Here is a 21,112-nt window from a genome sequence, read left to right as displayed (position 1 = left end):
ATCAGTATGAATATGTAACCTGACATTATTATGTTAAAATTCGTGTACATCAAGAGTGTACAGAAGACTTGTTTGATTTTATCCAGGCTATGACTGTCATTTCCATCTATCTGAAATACTATATGTAAAATGCGAGGTACACAGGAAATGTTGTATCTGCTACAGTGTTAATTTTTGACCCATATAGTGCTGTTATATTAGTCATCATTCTGATTCATTGTAGAAACCATGTCATTCTCTCCATTGGATTAGGATTTATTTAATCCAAATTTTTTTTTCTTCTTTCTTCTTTGTCTTCTCTCATTTGTAATTGGTCTTGCTAAATGTTCTTCTCTGAGATACCATGGTAGGCAGTCATGATGAAACTCCTGTTTTTCAAGTACCTTTTTGTTTCCATTGTCTTCATGTGTACTGGCACTGCCTGCTTACTTAACATGTCATTTTGGCAGATATTGGAGTTATCCAAGTAGGAACACTTGCTATTTCTGAGCCATTTGGTTGTGCAGACATATCACAGCTAATGGTGATTCTCATTTCCTGAGTAACATCTAATTATTAGCTCAGTTGTTTTATTTTTGCCTTCAGGTTAGTGTACTCATTCATGATAATGATAGCTGGGGGCTTTGGCAACTATACTGTGCTAATTAAAAATTTCCAAGTCTGATTCTTCTTCTTGGGCTTGGACAGATTGAATGAAATGAGGCATTGACCCATATCCACCCATTCATGTGAAAGTGTGTTGTTTGCCTGGCACATCCTGTGGAGGTTATGAATCATGAAGATGGTTGTGCTGATACAATGCTTTTGTTCATCATGTCATGTAATTCAAAAGGAAGGAAACCATTAGAGGTCTGAACTAAATAGCCATTTCCTTGCATCAGGATAATGTTAGTTGCCAAGATAGTCCATGTTCATAATTAGAACTGACTTGTTTGAAGCATTTGTTGAGTTGAAATTTGGTCATCATTAACCACTGAGCTGCTGGAGAGTTACATTGCTCTCAGCACAAACGGGTACATTGTCTAGATTCTCAGTAATATTTAGAAATTGCGTGATTTGTCCTCAGTATCCAGAATATTTTGTATATCTGGAGTGAATCCTGATAACTCGACAAAACTGGATCCATTAAATATTGCATGGAATATGGACCATGTCCGATTTCCTGCCATTTTCTCGGCTTGTAGAGAGCAGGTAAGGCTTTTAATAACACCTTTTCCTTGCAAAATAACTGATTGAGCACGCTAGTGCTTGTATGAAAAGAATCAATGATAAATTATTCCTCGACTACTCTCTTGGTATACAATAATCAAGGTGCTCTTTATGTGGTGGTCATCATCTTGTTATCAATACTCTTTTTCAGTGATGGTCATATCAGCATGGTATTTTTTCCGAGAAGACTTAGTAAAATATTTGATTGGTCCTAAACAAAATTAGTGCAAATCTTACATCCAGTATGGCTGCCTTGGTCATTTTGAAAATCTTGCCACTACTGCATGGTATTTTTTTTTTTTACACAAAGCTTGTAGTAATATCTAATTGGTACTAAATACAAATGATGTTGATCTAACTTTGAATATGACCACCACTCATTGGAAATCATGTCGCTGTAGAATAGTAGAGATGGTTTCAGCACTCAGCAGTTGAAATTAATAAATGGCTTTATGTTGGAGTCTTGGAAAATTATTTCCAGACTGTAGAACACTGATCTTTGATAAACTTTTATTTGTCAACTCATCATATACTTTGAATCTGGTATAAGTATGCATCTCAAAGAGAAACTGTCATATCAAAACAAGGTTAAAGTGGTCTAATTTGCAAGCTTTAGTGACATATTTTCAGTTACTGTTTTGTTGCTGTCAATATCTTGAACCTATTCTACCAGCAACCATTTAACCAATACATGACATGAGTACAGACTGCTCTGGTGGATTAGTGGTTAGAGTGTCTGCCCTGGATGCAGGAGATTGTGGGTTCGATCCCAGGCTGAGTCATATCAAAGACTTAAAAAATTGTTACTAACAGCTGCCTCGCTTGGCACTCAGCATTAAGAGGTTAGTGTTAGGACTGGTCGGCCTGGTGTCAGAATAAAGTGACTGGGTGGGATATCATGCTACATGTCTGCATCATGATGCCCCAGTGCTAGACATCACTATAAACTGCCACATTGCAGACATCGTAGCGATATGACTGAAAAATTGTTTAAGCTACGTTAAAAATCCAAATCACATCACATCACATGAGTACATAGACAAATATTAAAACCATAAATGCAGTCTTTATTTATGAATTGTTGTGTAATAGCTAGAAAGTGAGTGATCAAATTAAGAGAATCCCTGTGTTTAAAATAGATACACCCATATGGCATTGTGTGGCACCTTATTTGTTCTTGGTTGTGTACCAGTTCAGTTGGAGAGATTTTTGTTGTTGTTGTTGTTGTGGGGTTTTAACGCCATTTTTCAGCCCACAATAGGCTATACATGGCGGCCAGTATTATTGGTGGAGGAAGAACCCAGGAAAACCCCTGAAAGAACCACCGACCCACGAGAAGCTACTGGCAAGCTTTCTCACATACCCACATTGGCTGAATCCTAGACTTGAACCGCCAGTTGGAGAGAAGAATATAAATAGCTATGGTAATGCTTCATCAGCTGCAATGAAATTAAGCATTACAGTTTTGATATATTGTGTTGTTCTTGGTCTCAGCATCATGCATTATGGCCAAATGACTTTACATGAGCACTGGAGAAATTAATTAAGGACTTAATTTTGCCTGATAGGAGTACTTAGATTACTTCTTTGTAATTACCAATACCAACTCCCGCTAAAACAATTTAATTTTTATACTTTTCAAAACAAATCTAATTTTGATTTTAACAAACTGGGGGTTGTTGTGAAGTTCAAGTTGCTCATGTGTAACATAGTGACCACCATGAACAATATTACATGAAACTAAGAATTTTCCATTTCGAGGTAGATTATTGCTTAAATCCAGTATTGAATGCAAATATGCATAGTGAGAAACAGAGTACACAAATCACATAAAAGAGCCAAACTGTGTGGTACACACATGCATCTAGTTTCTTGCTTTGCTCTAACTTTTCCCTGTCTGTCCAAAAGGAGAAGTTACTTTTTTCTTCCTGAAATTTAAGTCTGGTTTGACCCGTGGACTTGGTCATAAGCTTGCACCTAATCAGCAGATTATATCTAGACCAGCATGATTCAGCTGTCATGGGGTATCTCTTTGCAAGGCACATACATGTAACTCCCATTTCCTTAGCATTACTCCTCCATACAGGTAACTGCCATTTCCTTATTATCACTCATCCATACATACAGGGAACTCCCATTTCCTTAGCATCATTCCTCCATACAGGTAACTCCCATTTCCTTAGCATCACTCCTTCATACAGGTAACTGCCATTTCCTTAGCATCACTCCTCCATACATACAGGTAACTCCCATTTCCTTAGTATCATTCCTCCATACAGGTACACCCATTTCCTTAGCATCAGTCCTTCATACAGATTTATATATTGTCTGCTGGTGCATAATGTACTTCTGTTGGTGTCAGATTTCAAATTTATGAGTAAACACCTTGTTCATGTTATAATTTTGGTAGACCTGTAGCTTAGACCTTCTGTATATATAGTGTATGGCCAGTAGAAATATAATATATCCATGCATGGTCAGTTTTCTGATTTTGTCTATTTTCCATTCTTGTCCAGTGCTTTCATACGTGAAACGGATCAAATGTCAATGTCCATCAGTGTGTTCTTTATTTCATTTATGCAGAATAACGAGACTTTTTACCATTTATCATTGCCAGACATTATTAAGTAGCTCGCATTTGGCACAAAATCTCTTATTTGAACAAGTGCCCTCTTGCGATGGCAGTATTGCATAGTGGCAGTGACATAGTACACAAGTTAAACAGGTACTACATCTTTTTATATCTGAATAATCAACCAATGAGTTCCTTACTGTTCTAATTTTATTCTCAAATTAGCATGAAGAAACAGGACCAGAAAAATTTGATGTGAAAATTGAGCTCATTTCATAAATGTCATACATTACTCATGCTTGAAAAGAAAATTCTACATGAGAGTTAAATATGCTTTGTTGGATCTAGGTAGTTTCTAAGGTGTTGGGTGTTTTTAAACATGCTATGAGCATGGAAGGAGCATATGGTATTACCTATCCCAGTCCATTCATAATTCTTTTATCATGCCTTGATTAAGTTATTCATTTATGATAGTTTTCCATACATTGTTGGATGCAGCTTCATACATATTGATATATCTTCTGTTGCTAAGTGTCAGGATGTTTGTGTTTTGTTGACACATTTCTGGTTCCTTGTTTCTCTGGTAAATAAATATTCCATTCAAAATAGAGCCTTTATAAAGTGATTTCTAAGGAATTGTGTGTATGCTCATTTAGATCATGGATAATGTTTATATAATCTAATATTTTTAAAAACAGTGATTTAAAAAAAAAATACTGCAGTTTATTCTATGTTACTGTTTTACACAGGACTTGGCTCATAAGTGGTCTGACGTAAAGCAGATGGTGCCCATGCGAGACAAGGTCTTGCAAGATGAGATGATCAAACAGCAGAACAATGAGCGGCTTAGACGACAGTTTGCTGCCAAGGCTAACGTGGTAGGTCCATGGATTGAGAACCAATTGGATGCTGTGGCTTCAATTGGAATCCAGATGAAGGGCTCACTGGAGGATCAACTCAACAAACTCCACCAGTTTGACAAGGCTGTCTTGCAGTACAAACCCAATATGGATGAACTGGAGAGATACAACCAGGTAATTGTCATAGAGCATCCCACACGAGATGGAGAATCTTGCATAATTGGACATCGATTGTGATAAACTTAATAATATTATATGCCACAAAGTACCTGTACCATGTTCTGCATTTTTCTCAGATGTTTTATCTAATCAGACAGTGTTTGAAATTTTGGTTAAATGAACAAATTAGATTTAGCAGTATATATTTCGCAGTTTTCCAAACTGTATTGAAACTTGAGCATTAAACAGAACCATAAGCTGTTACCATATTTATTGGGGGCACAGGTAGTGTTACTCATATCTATATGTCATGCCCTGTCTTGCCAGTTTCTTTCCTGCTCAGTAACCTTTAAAGGACTTAATGGATTGAAATTAAATATACGAAAATATATGCCAGGGCATCACTCAGTTCATATGAAATTGATTCAGAATTCAAAATTGCATCTGTGGGTGATTATTCCACAATGATCGTTATACTGGAACAACCCTTGGTGGAAAGTAAGACACAGCAATCATGTTTCACGACCAGCAGAGACAACAGCTTATTCAAGTCATGGTTACAGTTTTTCAGCATTGCTTTTGTCATGGGCTCATTGTGTAGGCCCAGATTTTCATGTTGATATGCTTTTGTGATGAGTTCATTGTGTAGGCCCTGGTTTTCATGTTTATATGCTTTTTTCATAAACTTACTGTGTAGGCCCTGGTTTTCATGTTTATATGCTTTTGTTATGAGCTCATTATGTAGGTCCTAATTTTCGTGTTCATATGCTTTTTTCATGAACTAACTATGTAGGCCCTGGTTTTCTTTTTTATATGCTTTTGTCATGAGCTCATTGTGTAGGCCCTGGTTTTCATGTTTATATGCTTTTGTCATGAGCTCATTGTGTAGGCCCTGGTTTTCATGTTTATATGCTTTTGTCATGAGCTCATTGTGTAGGCCCTGGTTTTCATGTTTATATGCTTTTGTCATGAGCTTATTGTGTAGGCCCTGGTTTTCTTTTTTATATGCTTTTGTCATGAGCTCATTGTGTAGGCCCTGGTTTTCATGTTTATATGCTTTTGTCATGAGCTCATTGTGTAGGCCCTGGTTTTCTTTTTTATATGCTTTTGTCATGAGCTCATTGTGTAGGCCCTGGTTTTCATGTTTATATGCTTTTGTCATGAGCTCATTGTGTAGGCCCTGGTTTTCATGTTTATATGCTTTTATCATGAGCTCATTGTGTAGGCCCTGGTTTTCATGTTTATATGCTTTTGTCATGAGCTCATTGTGTAGGCCCTGGTAGTCATGTTTATATGCTTTTGTCATGAGCTCATTGTGTAGGCCCTGGTTTTCATGTTTATATGCTTTTGTCATGAGCTCATTGTGTAGGCCCTGGTTTTCATGTTTATATGCTTTTTTTACGATGAACAAAATCAATATTGTAATCCATATTTATTTTTATTTCAGGAAGTTCAGGAGTCCATGATATTTGAAAATAGATATACCCACTACACCATGGAGGTGAGTTGGTTCCTGACTAAATGTTGTCTTACTTTCTCCTAAAATGGAGATTTCAACATATTTTTTTAAAATTATTATGGCCTTTTCTGTTTGTTAGGATTTGTGAGTGAGCCTGCCTTGTCAAGTTTGATGTACCAGTCATGTTAGTGTTTGTATGCATGTCCATCCATATATGTCTGTTCATACCCTATATTAAAATCAATGTTAAAGTTGACAAAAAGAGTATAGTAAAATTACAAGGAAAAATATTTCTTTGAATCAGATGCTTCCATCTTGAAAAATATGATTAACTAGAGGTACATTTTTGCATCGGATTGCGCTATAAGCAGTGTTTTGTTATGATAAGCCCAAAGGTATTCCAAATGTTCATGATAACAAATGGTGAGATTGAAAATGAGGTTTCTTGTGTGAAATAAAGAGAAGAAAACAGACATGAAATCAGACCTTTTTACATGGTTCACTGATTTTTTCTCCAAAATACAATTGAAAAAATTCTTAAAATCTGAGGAATTCTTCCAAGTTTTCTTTTGTGCTTTTCTGGCTCAGTGGTTAACATGCTGTACTTAATTAGTATATTGAGCATTACCCAGACTACCCATGATCAGCTGACATGGGTAGCCATTGGGCAGAGTACTTTATTCCTATCTCATCAGCACTTTAAAATCTTGTATGCACTGATCTGGTGTTAAACATTGATCAGACATTCCTCAGAATAATCGGGGCTTAAAAGTTATTCTAAATATAAGGATAATTCTCATGAGGGTATTCAAATGAACTGTTTAATTTAGTCGTTGAGGACAAGGTAATGTGGAATATTTTTAAAATAAAGTTTGTGGAAGATTTGAAATGTTGAGTGGGAAAAACAGCAAGCTCTGCTGCTCAACAATGTGGCATTTTGTGAAAACAGGTCATTCTGGACTCAAATTCATTTTATTGAAAGTCTTCTTATTTCAGCGATGTTTATACTAGAAAATATGTAGTCCATGTGCCTGTTGTTAGACAACGAAAAGTTGTAAGCACTTATATTTTCATATATACCTATCAATATTGTATATTTAAACCTCTCAAAGTAACATTTTACAAATTCACCTTTGGATAAGTATATATGACTTCAAATGAAATGCAGTTGTCTTAATATATTTATAATAATTTCATTGTTCTCTTTTAGGATTTTGTTTTTCTTTTCCTGCTGTACAGATCAATAACAACAATTGACAGCAGTAACAACTTTGAATTGAAACCAGAAATCAAGCCATTCAAATTTGTATTGTCTACCTTACATCTGGCATATTTAGATATGACCAGTGTTGCACCTTGAGGAAGTTCAGGGGACAATTTTCCCACAACAATCTGTCTGTGTCCCCCTAAATTTAATAAATTCCAACATCTTAATCATTACAGGGAGACAAAAGTACATAAAACATGCTTATGACAGGTCAGTCAAGATACAACTTTGGTTTATGGCATAGTCTGTTCCACCTTATATCCAATTAATATTTACTAGTTTGGTGAATAACTTCATAGCATTTGGAGAGATTTTATTGACACTTTGCCATAGTTTATATCATGACTTGACTGTGTGTTGCTTACAGTAACCATTCCCCCTACCTCAGTGTCACAATCATATCAAGTAAGAATACTAGTAGCGTTGTTTAGAGTATAATTTCTAAACCACTGATATTTTTGTTAAGATCGAGTGGGAAGCAAGACATGGCAGTAACTTTCCAGTATCAGCTTCATTGTTGTCATCAGTTGTTTAAGGTTTTGAATGAAGTATTTTTTTTGCATATATATCTAAAAACCCTTGACATATTCTCATGATCTTTGATTTATTATGTAGCTAATACAATTCTTTGACATGTTTGCTTGCCTTTTCAGTGTCAGGATCAAGGTTGTATTCAGGAAGTTTTAGTGTTGAGGTTTTGATGAAAGTTGTTTCATTTGCTTGTATTTCATGAACCACTTTGATGCATTTTCTTCTTACTTTGGATGAATCATTTACGATGAGACCATGTGTCAGATACCATAGCCACACCCCTTCAGGATCAAGGCCACAGCATGGGAAAAAAGAAAGCAACTGAAATCTATGTACAGATAGAACTTTTGAAATATTTAAGTTCTGCATGCACTAGTGACAAGGTGCTGCTTATTATGATGTCCTCCATCCTTCCATCCGCCATTACTTTTATTTTGACACAGTAACTGCACTTCATATATTTAAGACTTCACTGAGATGGTCTTTAGCAATATCTTGGAAGTATACATGTTCTTTCATTTATATGGGACTTTTTAAAAGCATGCATTTTATTCCGCAACCTTGAATCAGCTTTTTAGGATTATAAATGCGTTACCTTTCATATTTTACTGAATTTTAGCATCTTGATGTCATATTTTATCTTCTTGTCCTTGACGTTTACTTTTGTTTGGAAGGGTTTACCTTTCTGAAATGTTTTGTGATTTATTTTTTTAGACGTTACTATGAGTTGGCAATTTTGTGTTGAGGTGCAGGAAAACACTACTACATACAAAGCTAGCAATATCATATTTGTTTCACACTTTCTCTTTGTAGACCTTGAGAGTTGGCTGGGAACAGCTTCTTACTGCTATTGCCAGAAACATCAATGAGGTGGAGAACCAGGTACATAATAATTAGTGTTAATTTTGAAAATATTTTAATGTCACAAAATGATGTCAATGTGGTACAAGTTGTATATTGACAATATAAAATTTCAGACGTTCATACCTTTACATTCTTCATTCAATTCACAGCTTGTGCTATAATTTTGTAAATTATTTACTTGTTTATAATGGGATTCAATTATTTTCTATATGTGCCTTTTGAATTGTGTTGAGATATTACTGTGTGGTGTACAGCTGTTCTACCTTTTAAAAGTTGGTGTAAAATATGTAATTTACTGTGTGCTATTAATGATTTAACCAGGTGATTGACTAATGGAATCTGAGCTCATAGCTTCATGCATATTTTATATGGTCTTTATTTCAGATCTTGACAAGAGACTCCAAGGGAATTAGTGAAGATCAAATGAATGAGTTTCGCCTATCATTTAATCACTTTGATAAGAACAGATCCCGCCGCCTGGAGCCTAAGGAATTTAAAGCTTGTCTTGTCAGTCTGGGATACAATATCAGAGAAGATAGACAGGTACATCCAACTGTACATTTCTTTTGTAGTTCACCTCTGCAAAGAAGAAGAGACTTGTTGTACTACCCTGTATATACATTTATATCTCGACCATTGTTTTTTCTTTTTTGGTCCAAGGCTGCAGTTTGGAATGTGTTTCATAGTGACTAAATGAGGAGGGGACCATTTTGTAAATATGGCAATGCAGCACAAGTTGGTTATTTAGTGCCAAGGCAGTTGGCATAAAGCACCTTGCCCAAAGACACACCATGGTAGCCGACCTAGGTTGATCCATTGGTAGGATTCAAACTGATACTCTTTCATTTGTGAGTCTGGCTCACTATCTTTGTTCATGATCTACCATGGCTTCTGCCTCCATTATGACATGCAGGAAAGAGCCTTTTCTACATCCACAACCCTGCAGGTGTACATAGTTGTATATTCCTGATTTAGTTTTTGCACCGTGAGCATACTGTTATACTTGGAATCATAAAGTTAAGTTGGGGGATGCATCTTGACAAGTTTGGGTTATTTTTCAAGCTCTATTAATGCTAGAATCATCAAATTAGACGAGTATATGCAGTTTTTTTTGTAGCAAAAGATTCCTGTTATGTGCATTTTGCATTTTACTGACTAAGGGTGAGTTTGAGTGTTTTACCGAGGACTACATGTTTTGTTTTTTTTGCATTCTGTGTACATAGTTAAACCTTAAATAATGAAATTTGGCATGGGAATGCATCTTAATAAGTACTATACCCTCATCACAAAGTAAACACAATGACACATATTTCATGCTTCACCGACTTTAGTAACAATTATTCAAGAATGTTAAACTAGAGTTTATACATCTGTAGGTATCACACCACTACAGAAAGGTCACTGACCCACATTTAACATTTTATTGGCTTAGGTTAAATTTCTGCATTCTACATATATTTTTGTGTTAGGGTGGGGCTTGCATGCTATTTACACATTAACCTGTCTAGAATCACGAAATTTCTTGCAGGGATATATCTTGATGAGCACTACCTCATTTCAGAAGTAGGTCATTATGACCCATATTTTACACATCACAGACTTGGGTTAAGTTTTTGTGTTTATATTTTAGGCACTATTCATGCCTGAGTCGTGAAATTAATGATGATATACATCTCTGTACCACACCTTTGCTACAAAATGCTCATTGTGATTAGTCTTTCAGCATTTACCTTTTTTTTAAGCTGCTAACCACATACGTTTTTTGGCATGCTGTATGCATACTATTCTACCAAATATCATGAAATTGATGAGGGGTTGCATTTTGACAATTACATCACCCTTATTGCAAAAAGAGGTCTGTGTGACATGTATTTCACGTTTCAGTAACTTTCTTGAAATTCTTTTAACACTCATTTATTGAGTGCTGATTATGTTCAAACCATGGAACTTTGAGAATTGGATGCATCTGTTGGTACTTCACCCTTACAACCAAAGGTCACCATTATCTATATTTTATGTTTTAACCTTAGATTAAGTATTAGCATTCAGCTCTTGACCAGTATATTTTACATACTAATGACTATTCATTGTAAATGTTATAGGTTGTTATGTCTATTGTTAACTTTGTAGTGGCTAATCAAAGTATGCTTCAGATAGTCATACTGGCTGTCACTCCAAGGTTACTGTCATTTTAATAAAGGTGTCAACAGGTACTTGGGTACCTGCATATTTACAATTACCTGGGTAATAAAATTAGCTGTAGGGTATGCATTTAATTCATGTAAAAAATCAAACATCAAAACATGTTTTCAAGTTCACATCAAAGATTATATCTGTCAATGTCGGGAGTTAACAAGACACATAATAAAGAGTGCAGTTTGAGACTCGTGTCACGTGATATTTATTCATCGTAGACCTCCATCTACTGATCTTATATTTTAAATGTTTGTGACCATTCGGCTATGTATCTCGAACAGTTTCCTTTTATTTTCTATTTATTGTAACCATACATGACACTTCCAAGAAAACATGGGTTTCTTGAATTTGAAACCATATGTCACAGATAAATTATAATTCGATACATTTAAGTAGCAAACCAGTATACATTGTAAAACTTGGCAACAAATATTAAGTGAAACAGGCTTTATTGTTGTGGCGCATGGCTGTTATATGGCTAAATAATGTTAGAGGATAGGGATTTTGTTAAACCAAAGAACATGTATCATGAAAAGTACAAGTCAGTAGTACTTTACAAATTTTGAAAGTGATATTTGACAGTGATATAATACAGCATTCAGAATTTGTGGACTTTATGACCTTTCAGTGAAATTTAAACTAGATGTAGACTAGTTAAAGTGAATGTTGTGTCTATGTGGTTTCTCATTTTGTTTTGTTTCTGTATTCTCATATTAATCTACATGGATTTAGACAATTTGTGACAAGAATTTTAACAAACTGCAGATCCAAGTAGGTAGCAAAAATAAATGTACTGCTTATATATTTATGCTCAGATTGTGTTTTTTTGCCACTCGTATTAATAATAATTATGCCTATACCTCTCTGGGCTTTGGTATGGATGAACTTACAACAAAGCAGTTCAGGTTCACATTTAATATAATTACCCTTTGTTTGGGTACCCGGGTAACCAATTATTAGGATTGACAGGTACCCAGTTGACTTTTCCTCAAATTTTGACATCTTTAGAATTTAACTCTCATTTTAAGGGGTGGACAATGACATTACATTCTAATGTTAATTTTATTAAACAAAAGATTTTTAACAAAGATGAAAAAATAAAATATAATTGATCTTTATGTTTTATTAACTCTACTTTGATAAAAAAAAATTGTTCCTTTTGTCAAACCCATATTAATGTGAATGCAGAGCCATAGCAATCATTTTTCTGATATCTGTGTAAAAAGGTTTTGATTGATGGGGCATCATTGCTCTTTATTTTCCACTTGGCCAATTTTTGTTGCAGCAAGGCCTAATATCTAATTATCAGCAGATTTAATAATAAAGTTTATTTGCTAAATGGTATGCACAAGTAGTTATCAAACAGAAACTTTTATCCAACTGTATATTTATATTAAAAAAATTCATCACAGAACTTATAACAAGATGGTGGGATCATCTTAAAAGTTGTTGTTCTCATTGTTTAAATTAAATCATTATTTCAAAAATGCGATTGAGAATTCAAGTTTTAGTGATTAGTAAATTTAAAAACATGAATTTGAGGATGGGTGTATGAGTTTCATTGACACCAGACCTGATTGTTTGTATTCTTTTTCAGGGCGATGCTGATTTCCAGAGGATTATGTCTATTGTTGATCCTAACCACAGTGGTTATGTCACGTTTGATGCCTTCCTTGACTTTATGACACGCGAGACCGCAGACACAGACACAGCTGAGCAGGTCATGCAGTCCTTTAAGATCCTGGCTGGAGATAAGGTTGGTTGACAGTTCTTGCTGTTTATCCCAGTTCTGTTATCCCTGCAAAGATGGGTGCATTGTCAGGCATGAAAATTGAGAGATCCCTCTCCTGTGCTAATATCAGTTATTAGTTTTAATAAAGATATTTCATAAATGCCTTTCAGATATTAAAATGTATTGAAGTGTATATCGTGTATATGTATTTTATATTTCATCATCCTATGCAGATTTTATGACATAAGACTACAAAATTTGCACAATGCTTTGACTAGTATTGTACTTTTGGTTGAATTTCATACATTCATTATAGTTGTTTGATATGCAGAACTACTGGGAAATTTTAATTCTGAAAGGTGTATTTCTAGCACTACAGCTCATAGATCAGAAAGAGTTCGTGTGATGTTCTTTCATCCAGCATCCTTTAGCACAAGTTTATTATTGCTTCTCTACATAAACTGCTAATAGGATTGCCACCAAACCACGCTTTCATCCAAAGGTCCCATTGTTACCCCGCAGACAAAAAGTATGGCCACCATTTTGAATTTTGTTTTACCTACTACTAACCAGATGGTCATATCAGCATGGAAGTTTCGCTGAAAGACATTGTATGATGTCCAGTTGGTTGGAAATGTAAAATGATCAGACAGCCATGTTGGCTGCTATGGCGGCCATAATGATATGAGGTATTATTAGAAATAATCCATATGCTGATAGTTGGTCCTAAATGAAAATGGTGCTGATGTGACATATAGTACATGTATAGCCATAATGGTGGTCAAATTATTAGTTTGCCCTGTAGCCAGCATTTTAAAGTATATAATCTATATTTAGAACATTTTACAAATACTTGTGAAGAAAAGTGGGGCCCAACTTGAATTTTGTTAAAATGGCATATGTACATACTCATAGCAACTGTAATTTTGTTTTAAATAAACACTAAATGAAGACAGCTTTTTCAAGCGTAGGAATTTTTGAGATCTTAAAAGATTAGCATATATCGTAATTTGCTGGAGTTAATTTTTTCTGTGCCTGTACTGACACCACTAATCATTAACCATTTGAAGTAAAAACTTTTCATCTCCAAGGAAAAGAAATGTATTCCACAAAAAGTGAAGTATAGAAAGGAATACACCAAAATTGGCCATGCATTCAGCCATCAAATATTGCTGTACATTATGCTTTTTTTGCCTACATATCATAACATACAAATTTTCCTGTCAGACTTGAACTGATGCAGACAGAGGTGAGATGGCAGTGATCCGTAACAGTGAGTGCTATAGACCACTCGAGGCCCCGTAAATTTGGCAGGAAATAAATTTGTTCATGTAATTATTGTAAATAATATGTTTTAGTTTTATTTTGGGATTTTCATATAATGCAGTACTGACCATCGAAGTGGATGGAGCTAGTGTCCCGGTATAATTTTTCACTAATTGTGTTCAGAATTCACTAATTTTTATCCCTCTTTTCACTAATTGTGAGTCTGGAGGGTTGGTGGCTCTGGTTTTGTCAGTATCCAGTTTTTACTAGAAGATTTCATATGTCTTGTTGGTTCTAATTGAAAATGGTGTTGATCTGACATTCATTATGGTTGAAGTTGCTGTGGACTCCTGAATAGATTGTTTCATTGACATGGGACTTTCTTTGAAAGCCTTCATATGATATCTAGTTGGTTTTAAATGAAAGTGTTGACATACAGTATTTCCCACAATTACACCCATCTTGATAATCTTATTGTTACTCCTGCTACCAACATGGGGTTTTTGACCAAAAATTAACTGTGATGTCTAGTTAGTCCTAAATGAAAATATTCCTGACCTGACATCTAGTATCTAGAAAATCTTGTTATAGCTACTTCCTAAAAGCCTTATCAAGATGAAGTTTTCATATGAAGGCTTATGATGTTAAGTTGGTCCTACCAGAATGATGGCATTCTTGAAAATCATGTTAATGCTACCTCTCCTGAATGGATGGTCATATTGACAAAACACTATGTTGTCATGTTAGTTGTAAATGGAAATGCTGCCAGTATTAAATCTATCATGGCTACCAGATGGTTTCAATACTTGACAGTATAATAGGAGAAACAATAGTATCTAGGAACCCTGGAAATTCTTTTTGGCCAGTAGAGTGTCAGTCCCAATGAGTGACTCTTGTTTTAAAAAATGACTTCATTGATTATGAATCATAAAGAAGTTTTAAAAAATGTGTTTTTGTAAAACGTGAATTTGTTTCTCAACATGTGTACCTTTGTAGCAAAGACAGAAAGAAGTCAAATATATTTATTCAAATCTTCAAATTTTGTTTACTACAAAGATTTTGCATATTTTTAAATAGTTAATACTCGCTTTTGTATTCTTTTCTTTCCCCAGATAAGTGTTTTATTTTGATGTTATGTCTGTTCTTTTCCAGCCTTTCATTACTGCTCAGATTCTGCGTCAGGAGCTGCCTCCAGATCAGGCGGAGTACTGTATTCAGAGAATGGCACCATACACAGGCCGTGATACAGTCCCTGGGGCTCTTGATTACATGAGCTTCTCTACAGCTCTGTATGGTGAAAGTGACTTGTGAGATGTCTGCTGTGTGCCATTGTGGTTTGAGAAGTATGTCTGTGCAGCCTAGGCACACCCTGATTGTCTCCCCTGCATAGCGTGAGAGCAATACAACTGTTATACAGATGACTCTACCTTCATTTGTTTTAGCCTTTTTATTGAAATTTAGTCATTTCATATGATATTTTCTATGACAGAATCAATCTGTCGCAGGACTTTCCTTATATATATGGGTTTTTTTTTCCATGATAGGACTTTTTACAATTGCTATACTTTAGTGTATACTGATATTATAGATTCTGTAATAATAACATATTGACATATAACTGGTGGGTATTAAATTGTCAAGTATTCTATTTTGCTTGTTAACTGAGAAGATTGAATAAGCTTATAGACATGTATCATTTTGCATTTATTATGTCAGTCATGGTTCATGCTTTACCTAAATACTGATGGAACACCTAAACATATCAAATAATAGGGTTTTTGTAGTGAAATAGTTGCAGTAGCAAACATTTTTTAATTTGACATCTGGCAAGATGAGGAATATGATGTGAGGTTTTTATCATGATTCAAAACATTTTAATTGTACATGCTTTTAAAACTGATACATATAAGTCATTTTTACATAAACTTTTAAGCTTAGAAAAGAAAACAGGTTTTCAAAAATGTCTGCATTAAATTTAAGAACTGTGGAAAAATTGACATTTTCTTTATTTTCGACATTTCGGTGCACTTTTGAGTTGTTTGATTTTATCAGAACAATTTATTCTTGGCAGTTCGAATGAACAAAAGACATTTCTTACAATTGGCTTATTTACTACCATGAATAAGCTTAAGAATTAGGTATCAGTTATGCATAGTTGAGAATGGTTAGACCCGTTCCTTTCATTTGACCGGATATTTTAGGTTGAAATTGAAAAAATTGTAAAGGATATATTTGATGTATATACACTTTAATTATGTAAAGAATTTGCCTTTCTGTAAATAACATCTCTGTGCAAGTACACTGCCAGGTCATGTCTGATTTCTACAGATTTCAGACAAGTGACTTGTTTTCACAACTTATTCTTACCATCTTAGGTTAAGACAGACATAAAGCAAGTCTGCTTTGGTGGATATTTACAGTTTATTTTACTGAATACATTCATTTTTGACAACCAACCATGAAAACAGAAATTGTTCTAAATTATTCCAAATGTGCTATATTAATTTCCTTAGAGGTATGTGTTTAACTGTGGTGCCAGTCTGACAGTAACAATGATTCATAAGCAGGTTACAGACTTTCTGTAAGAAAAAGCAGTTTTAGAAAATGTTCAACATCTAGGAAAAGGAATATATTTTATCAAAAGGTGAAATAGTTGTAGGTAGATTTGTTTTCCTCTCACTTGTTTCTTAAGACATTGCCTTACAGATATTCTGATTATAACATATGAAATGTGATTTAATTACTTTAGGAATATAAAAATGAAGAGAATTTTGTATACCAGATATGAATTTTTCAAAACATTTGCAAGTTATAGTCTATTTTTGCCCAAGTAGAGAATATATACCTTTTAAAATGCCTGGTTTAGGTATACAAGGAAAGAGAGTTTATTTCTAGCTAGTATCAAATTTGTGTATGCTTAAATAAAAATGTTATTTATAAGGCTTGACTTTAGGTTTTTCTATGACAACCAGTAGCATATACAACTGTCATGACTAATTGTTTGATGGATGATATTGGATTACATGTTTCACAGTAAATTTAAATCATGTTACTTCACTGATTCAGTCTGCAGCATAGACATTGCATTTTTCCATCTAAACTGGATTTTTTTGTACCTGCTGTTCCAAACTCATTGGGGATGTTTGTTTTGTTGATGTAAGATATTTGTGCTGTATGTAGTTTAGATAGACTTAATTTAATTTGGCTGCTGTGAAACCTTTGATAAGAGCATAACCCCAGCTACATAGCAGCTCAGTCTTTAGTGAAGGAGGTGCAAAATTAGTTGTTGTGAGGTCATTAAATTTTCCATTGTTAGCCACTGTTGAAACTACATTTTCCCATTTAATAATTCATTTGATACTATCCAACACTGATATTCATATTAGTTATGTAGGCTCCTTGAGAAACATGGATTGTGTTGGAAAGTTTGGTTTAAGATTTGAATTGAAAATCAAAAGAAATCTCTAGGTTATAGATTTTTAAAATAAATTATTTGTCTAGAGATACAAGTTCATTGTTTTGCCAAATGTTGTAAAATAATGGCAGGTTTAGTATGAATCATTGAAATTTCAAAAGCATAAAAATATGTTCATGAATTTGACAGAGAAACTAAATCTGCGGAAATGTTATTCACAATAAGGGGCCATCCATTTAGTACATACACATGGAGGGGGGGAGGGGGATAACCCAAATGCATATACTTGCATTATGGGGGTGTGTGTCTGCTGATAATGTACATATGCATAGGAAATGGGCAGGGGGGTGGGGTGAAACCTCAATAATAATTTGTCTAATACATAACCTGTTCGACTGGGTTCAGTCAGCATTTGAATTTCAGCAAACACTAGACAGACTGTTTAAAGTTACCGAGCTTATTTCTTTGATGCAGCCAGACATTCAACGTCGGTGGACTGTCTGTTTTATTAAACACGTTAATATTATTAATCCTTTATGGTTTTTGCATGGATTAAATATAGGCCGTTTTATAGAATTGGGGTGGGGGGTGCGCCAAGCATATGTACACAGGTGGGGTGTGTAAAAAAGTATGTATGTAAAAGTGGGGGGGGGGGAGGGGTCAAGCTTTGCCAGATTTTTGCATATGTGCTAAATGATGAACCCTAATGGTAACGGACAAATTTGTGAAGTGTCAAAAAACAAATTGTGAAACATATCGCAGAGTTCATTAAATTCCTGAAAATTACCAATGCTAAAATAATAGTGATTTATGCTTCTAAGTCCAAAAGAGCAGTAGCTGAGAATCAATGTTTTATGAAGACCAACATCGACTGTTTATGTTTCATAAGCATTTCAGTTTTTAAGCTTTTGTTGACAAATTGACTGACATTGACATGCTTTTTCATATAATCTGTATATGTTCTTTTACTTGTATGTGGTGACTGAGCATAATTTTTAAAAAAAATATTTGAAATACAAATACTGCTGACAATATTATTCATTTGCAGAAAAAGCTTGAGTAGACTAATCCTTAACAGACCTCGTACAATAATGAATGAAATAAATTATGACTTAACCAGTAATAAATAAAAACGATCCACCCATTTGTTTTGTTGTAATTTCTTTAGCATGCAGCCGTCATACCATATTTTTTATGCTCTTTCTCTTCAATACTGGGAATGGCAAGTCACATGTTCCATGACTTTCAATGTCTTGGCTGTCTCCTTGAGGGCTTTACTGTATTATTTCTATGGAATTCATGGACTCAGCTGTCTGCTTCATGGCCTTGTGCATGTTTTCTATGGAAATCATTGACTCAGCTGTGTGCTTGATGGCCTTAGTGCATGTTTTCAGTGAAAGCAATAGGCTGCCATTGTCATGACAGTCTTGGAGACAATATCTTCTGCCAAAGAAAAGGTCTGTCAAGACATTTTCTTTCAAAACAAGTATGTGCATGAGGTCCAGTTTTTGAAGGTTGATATTCAAGTGAGTTGAAGGTGGAAAAAACTACTCATAATTATTGTATGTGTATATATATATTGTTAATTAGTCTTAGTTCTTTTTAAAATATTACATGCATCATGGAAAACAAGTTCGATAGCACTTCATGGGTCATGAACATTTTCATTTTCATTTTCACTTGAAGTTCGAAAAGATGTTTTCATATTCTCTATGTGCATAGGGTCTATTTTAAGATGTTAAAGTACACAGTATTGCATAGAATCTATAAGCTGATTCTTACATATGTGTTGACAGTTACTAATAATAAAATTATTGGTAAATATGTTTGAGATTTGGCCCTTTTCTCATTGGACAGATGGGTCAGGTGGTATCTTAGAAGAATTAAATTAATTCCTATTGGACGAGTTAGGTCACATGAATAGGTATTTTGATATATTTGAGTAGTAAGATCTGTTACATGAGGTATATTGCAAGATATAGTTGTAATAGACTCTTGAAGGTGTATATAAGAAGAGAACTGATCAATCAGATTTCATTCCTGTTTTGAAGTCATTCTGATTTCTTGTGTTTCTGTTGTAACGTCAAAGCTGCAGACTTGTTTTATGTTGCACTTAGATATTCTCTGAGAGGAAAAACATTTGCTTGGACTGTTCATTGGAATTGAAAGTGCTCTTTTTGGGGTGACTATAATATTTTTCTGGAACTTTGTGAATTGTTCAAAGGAATTCTGGGCAATGCCATTTTGTTGATGTAATGATTCTTGGCAGACCAGTACATTTCCAGTTCTGAAATTTATACGGAACTTTTTATTCCTTTGGACTTTAATAGAACTTTTTCAGAATTACTTTGGATTCACTTCATAATACTGCAAGTTCCTCACATTTTCACTTACAACTTTGGTAATTAAATTATTTGTAAAGTTTTCCATAACTTGGTGGTTTTGCTTCTTTCTGTTACTTAGTTTATGACCACAGAGCTGTAACATGGAATTTATGTCTGTGGACATTAGATCAAAAGCAAAGAAGAGACTGAGTATCTACATGATGGTTCTAATCCCCTTATCCCTGAAAGGAAGATGACTCCAGAAGAGAGGTATTACAGTCACATTTGCCTGAGAGATGGCAAACAAAAAGATACAAGCATTACAAGATTGTGTCAAATGAAGAAAAACAAATAACTTGTCTGGAGTGGTCTGTGATAGGCAGAAAGAGTGCTGTATTGAACTTGTATTGGGCCAGGTGGGAGTCATTAGAAATGATAAAGGATGCATTCTGTTTTAAGTGGACCAGCGCATTTGTAACAATGTTGCCTGGCACATAGTAATGGAAGAGACTATATAGCATGGTTGTGGCACAGTTGCATGACACCCTCACTGCTGGATGTTTAGGTATCAAGAAAACCCTTAAAAAAGTAAGGGCTACATTTTTGGGATATGGCTTATGGAGGAAAGTTGAACACTTGGTCACAGTATGACATTTGTTTGTCTCAGAAGAGACCAATTAAGCAGCCTAAGGCAGAACTTAGGTTATATTCGATACCAGCATCGCTAGTAAGGATTTACATTGATATAGTGGCTCATTGCCTCATACTTGAAAAGAGAACAAGTATATTCTAGTTGCTGGTTATTATTTTATCAGATGGACAGATACCTTTGCCATACAAAACCATGAGCCACAACTGTTGTTAGTGTGCTGGTTTAGAGAGTAATGGTGGTTTTAGGAGTTCCCTGCTTCTTACAGTGGCAGTTCTGAATCTGGTGTTTGCAGATTGTTTGGTATTAAGAAAAATGGGACAAGAACTGACAGATCAGTTAGATGGAATGGTAGGGAGGGCCAGTCAAATTTGGAAAGATATGCTGGTGGCATTCATTTACAAAAACAATTTAGGATCAGTACCTACCAATGCTGCTGATGTCATACCATTATTCTTTTTTTGAAGGCTTAGGTGTGTTTTTCAATGTCATGATTAACGTTGAAAAACAATTGTTTTGCCTGTCTAGTTTTTTGCATGGACAACCTGTGGAAGAAGATGGAAACTATTGAGATAATTACAAATTTTGTGTACGAGTTGCAATTTGATT

At 34.7% G+C, this 21,112-nt stretch overlaps 1 protein-coding gene across 2 annotated transcripts in view; it reads left to right on the top strand.

Annotated features, from left to right (window-relative positions):
* LOC149804744 (alpha-actinin-like) overlaps window positions 1-18,674 on the top strand; it is a 151,257-nt gene extending 132,583 nt beyond the window's left edge. For both annotated transcript variants that reach the window (XM_089943802.1, XM_089943795.1), the window contains exons 18-23: window positions 4,531-4,815; window positions 6,248-6,301; window positions 8,871-8,939; window positions 9,306-9,464; window positions 12,715-12,873; window positions 15,268-18,674. In XM_089943802.1, the coding sequence (XP_089799928.1) occupies window positions 4,531-4,815; window positions 6,248-6,301; window positions 8,871-8,939; window positions 9,306-9,464; window positions 12,715-12,873; window positions 15,268-15,426 (885 nt within the window). In that variant the 3' untranslated portion in view covers window positions 15,427-18,674. The remainder of the gene's footprint in view (window positions 1-4,530; window positions 4,816-6,247; window positions 6,302-8,870; window positions 8,940-9,305; window positions 9,465-12,714; window positions 12,874-15,267) is intronic.
* Window positions 18,675-21,112: the final 2,438 nt, after the last annotated feature.

This window comes from Sinohyriopsis cumingii, chromosome 2 (assembly GCF_028554795.1).
Source record: "Sinohyriopsis cumingii isolate HCF-2022 chromosome 2, ASM2855479v2, whole genome shotgun sequence".
Taxonomy (NCBI): domain Eukaryota; kingdom Metazoa; phylum Mollusca; class Bivalvia; order Unionida; family Unionidae; genus Sinohyriopsis; species Sinohyriopsis cumingii.
This window is presented reverse-complemented; position numbering and strand designations above follow the sequence as displayed.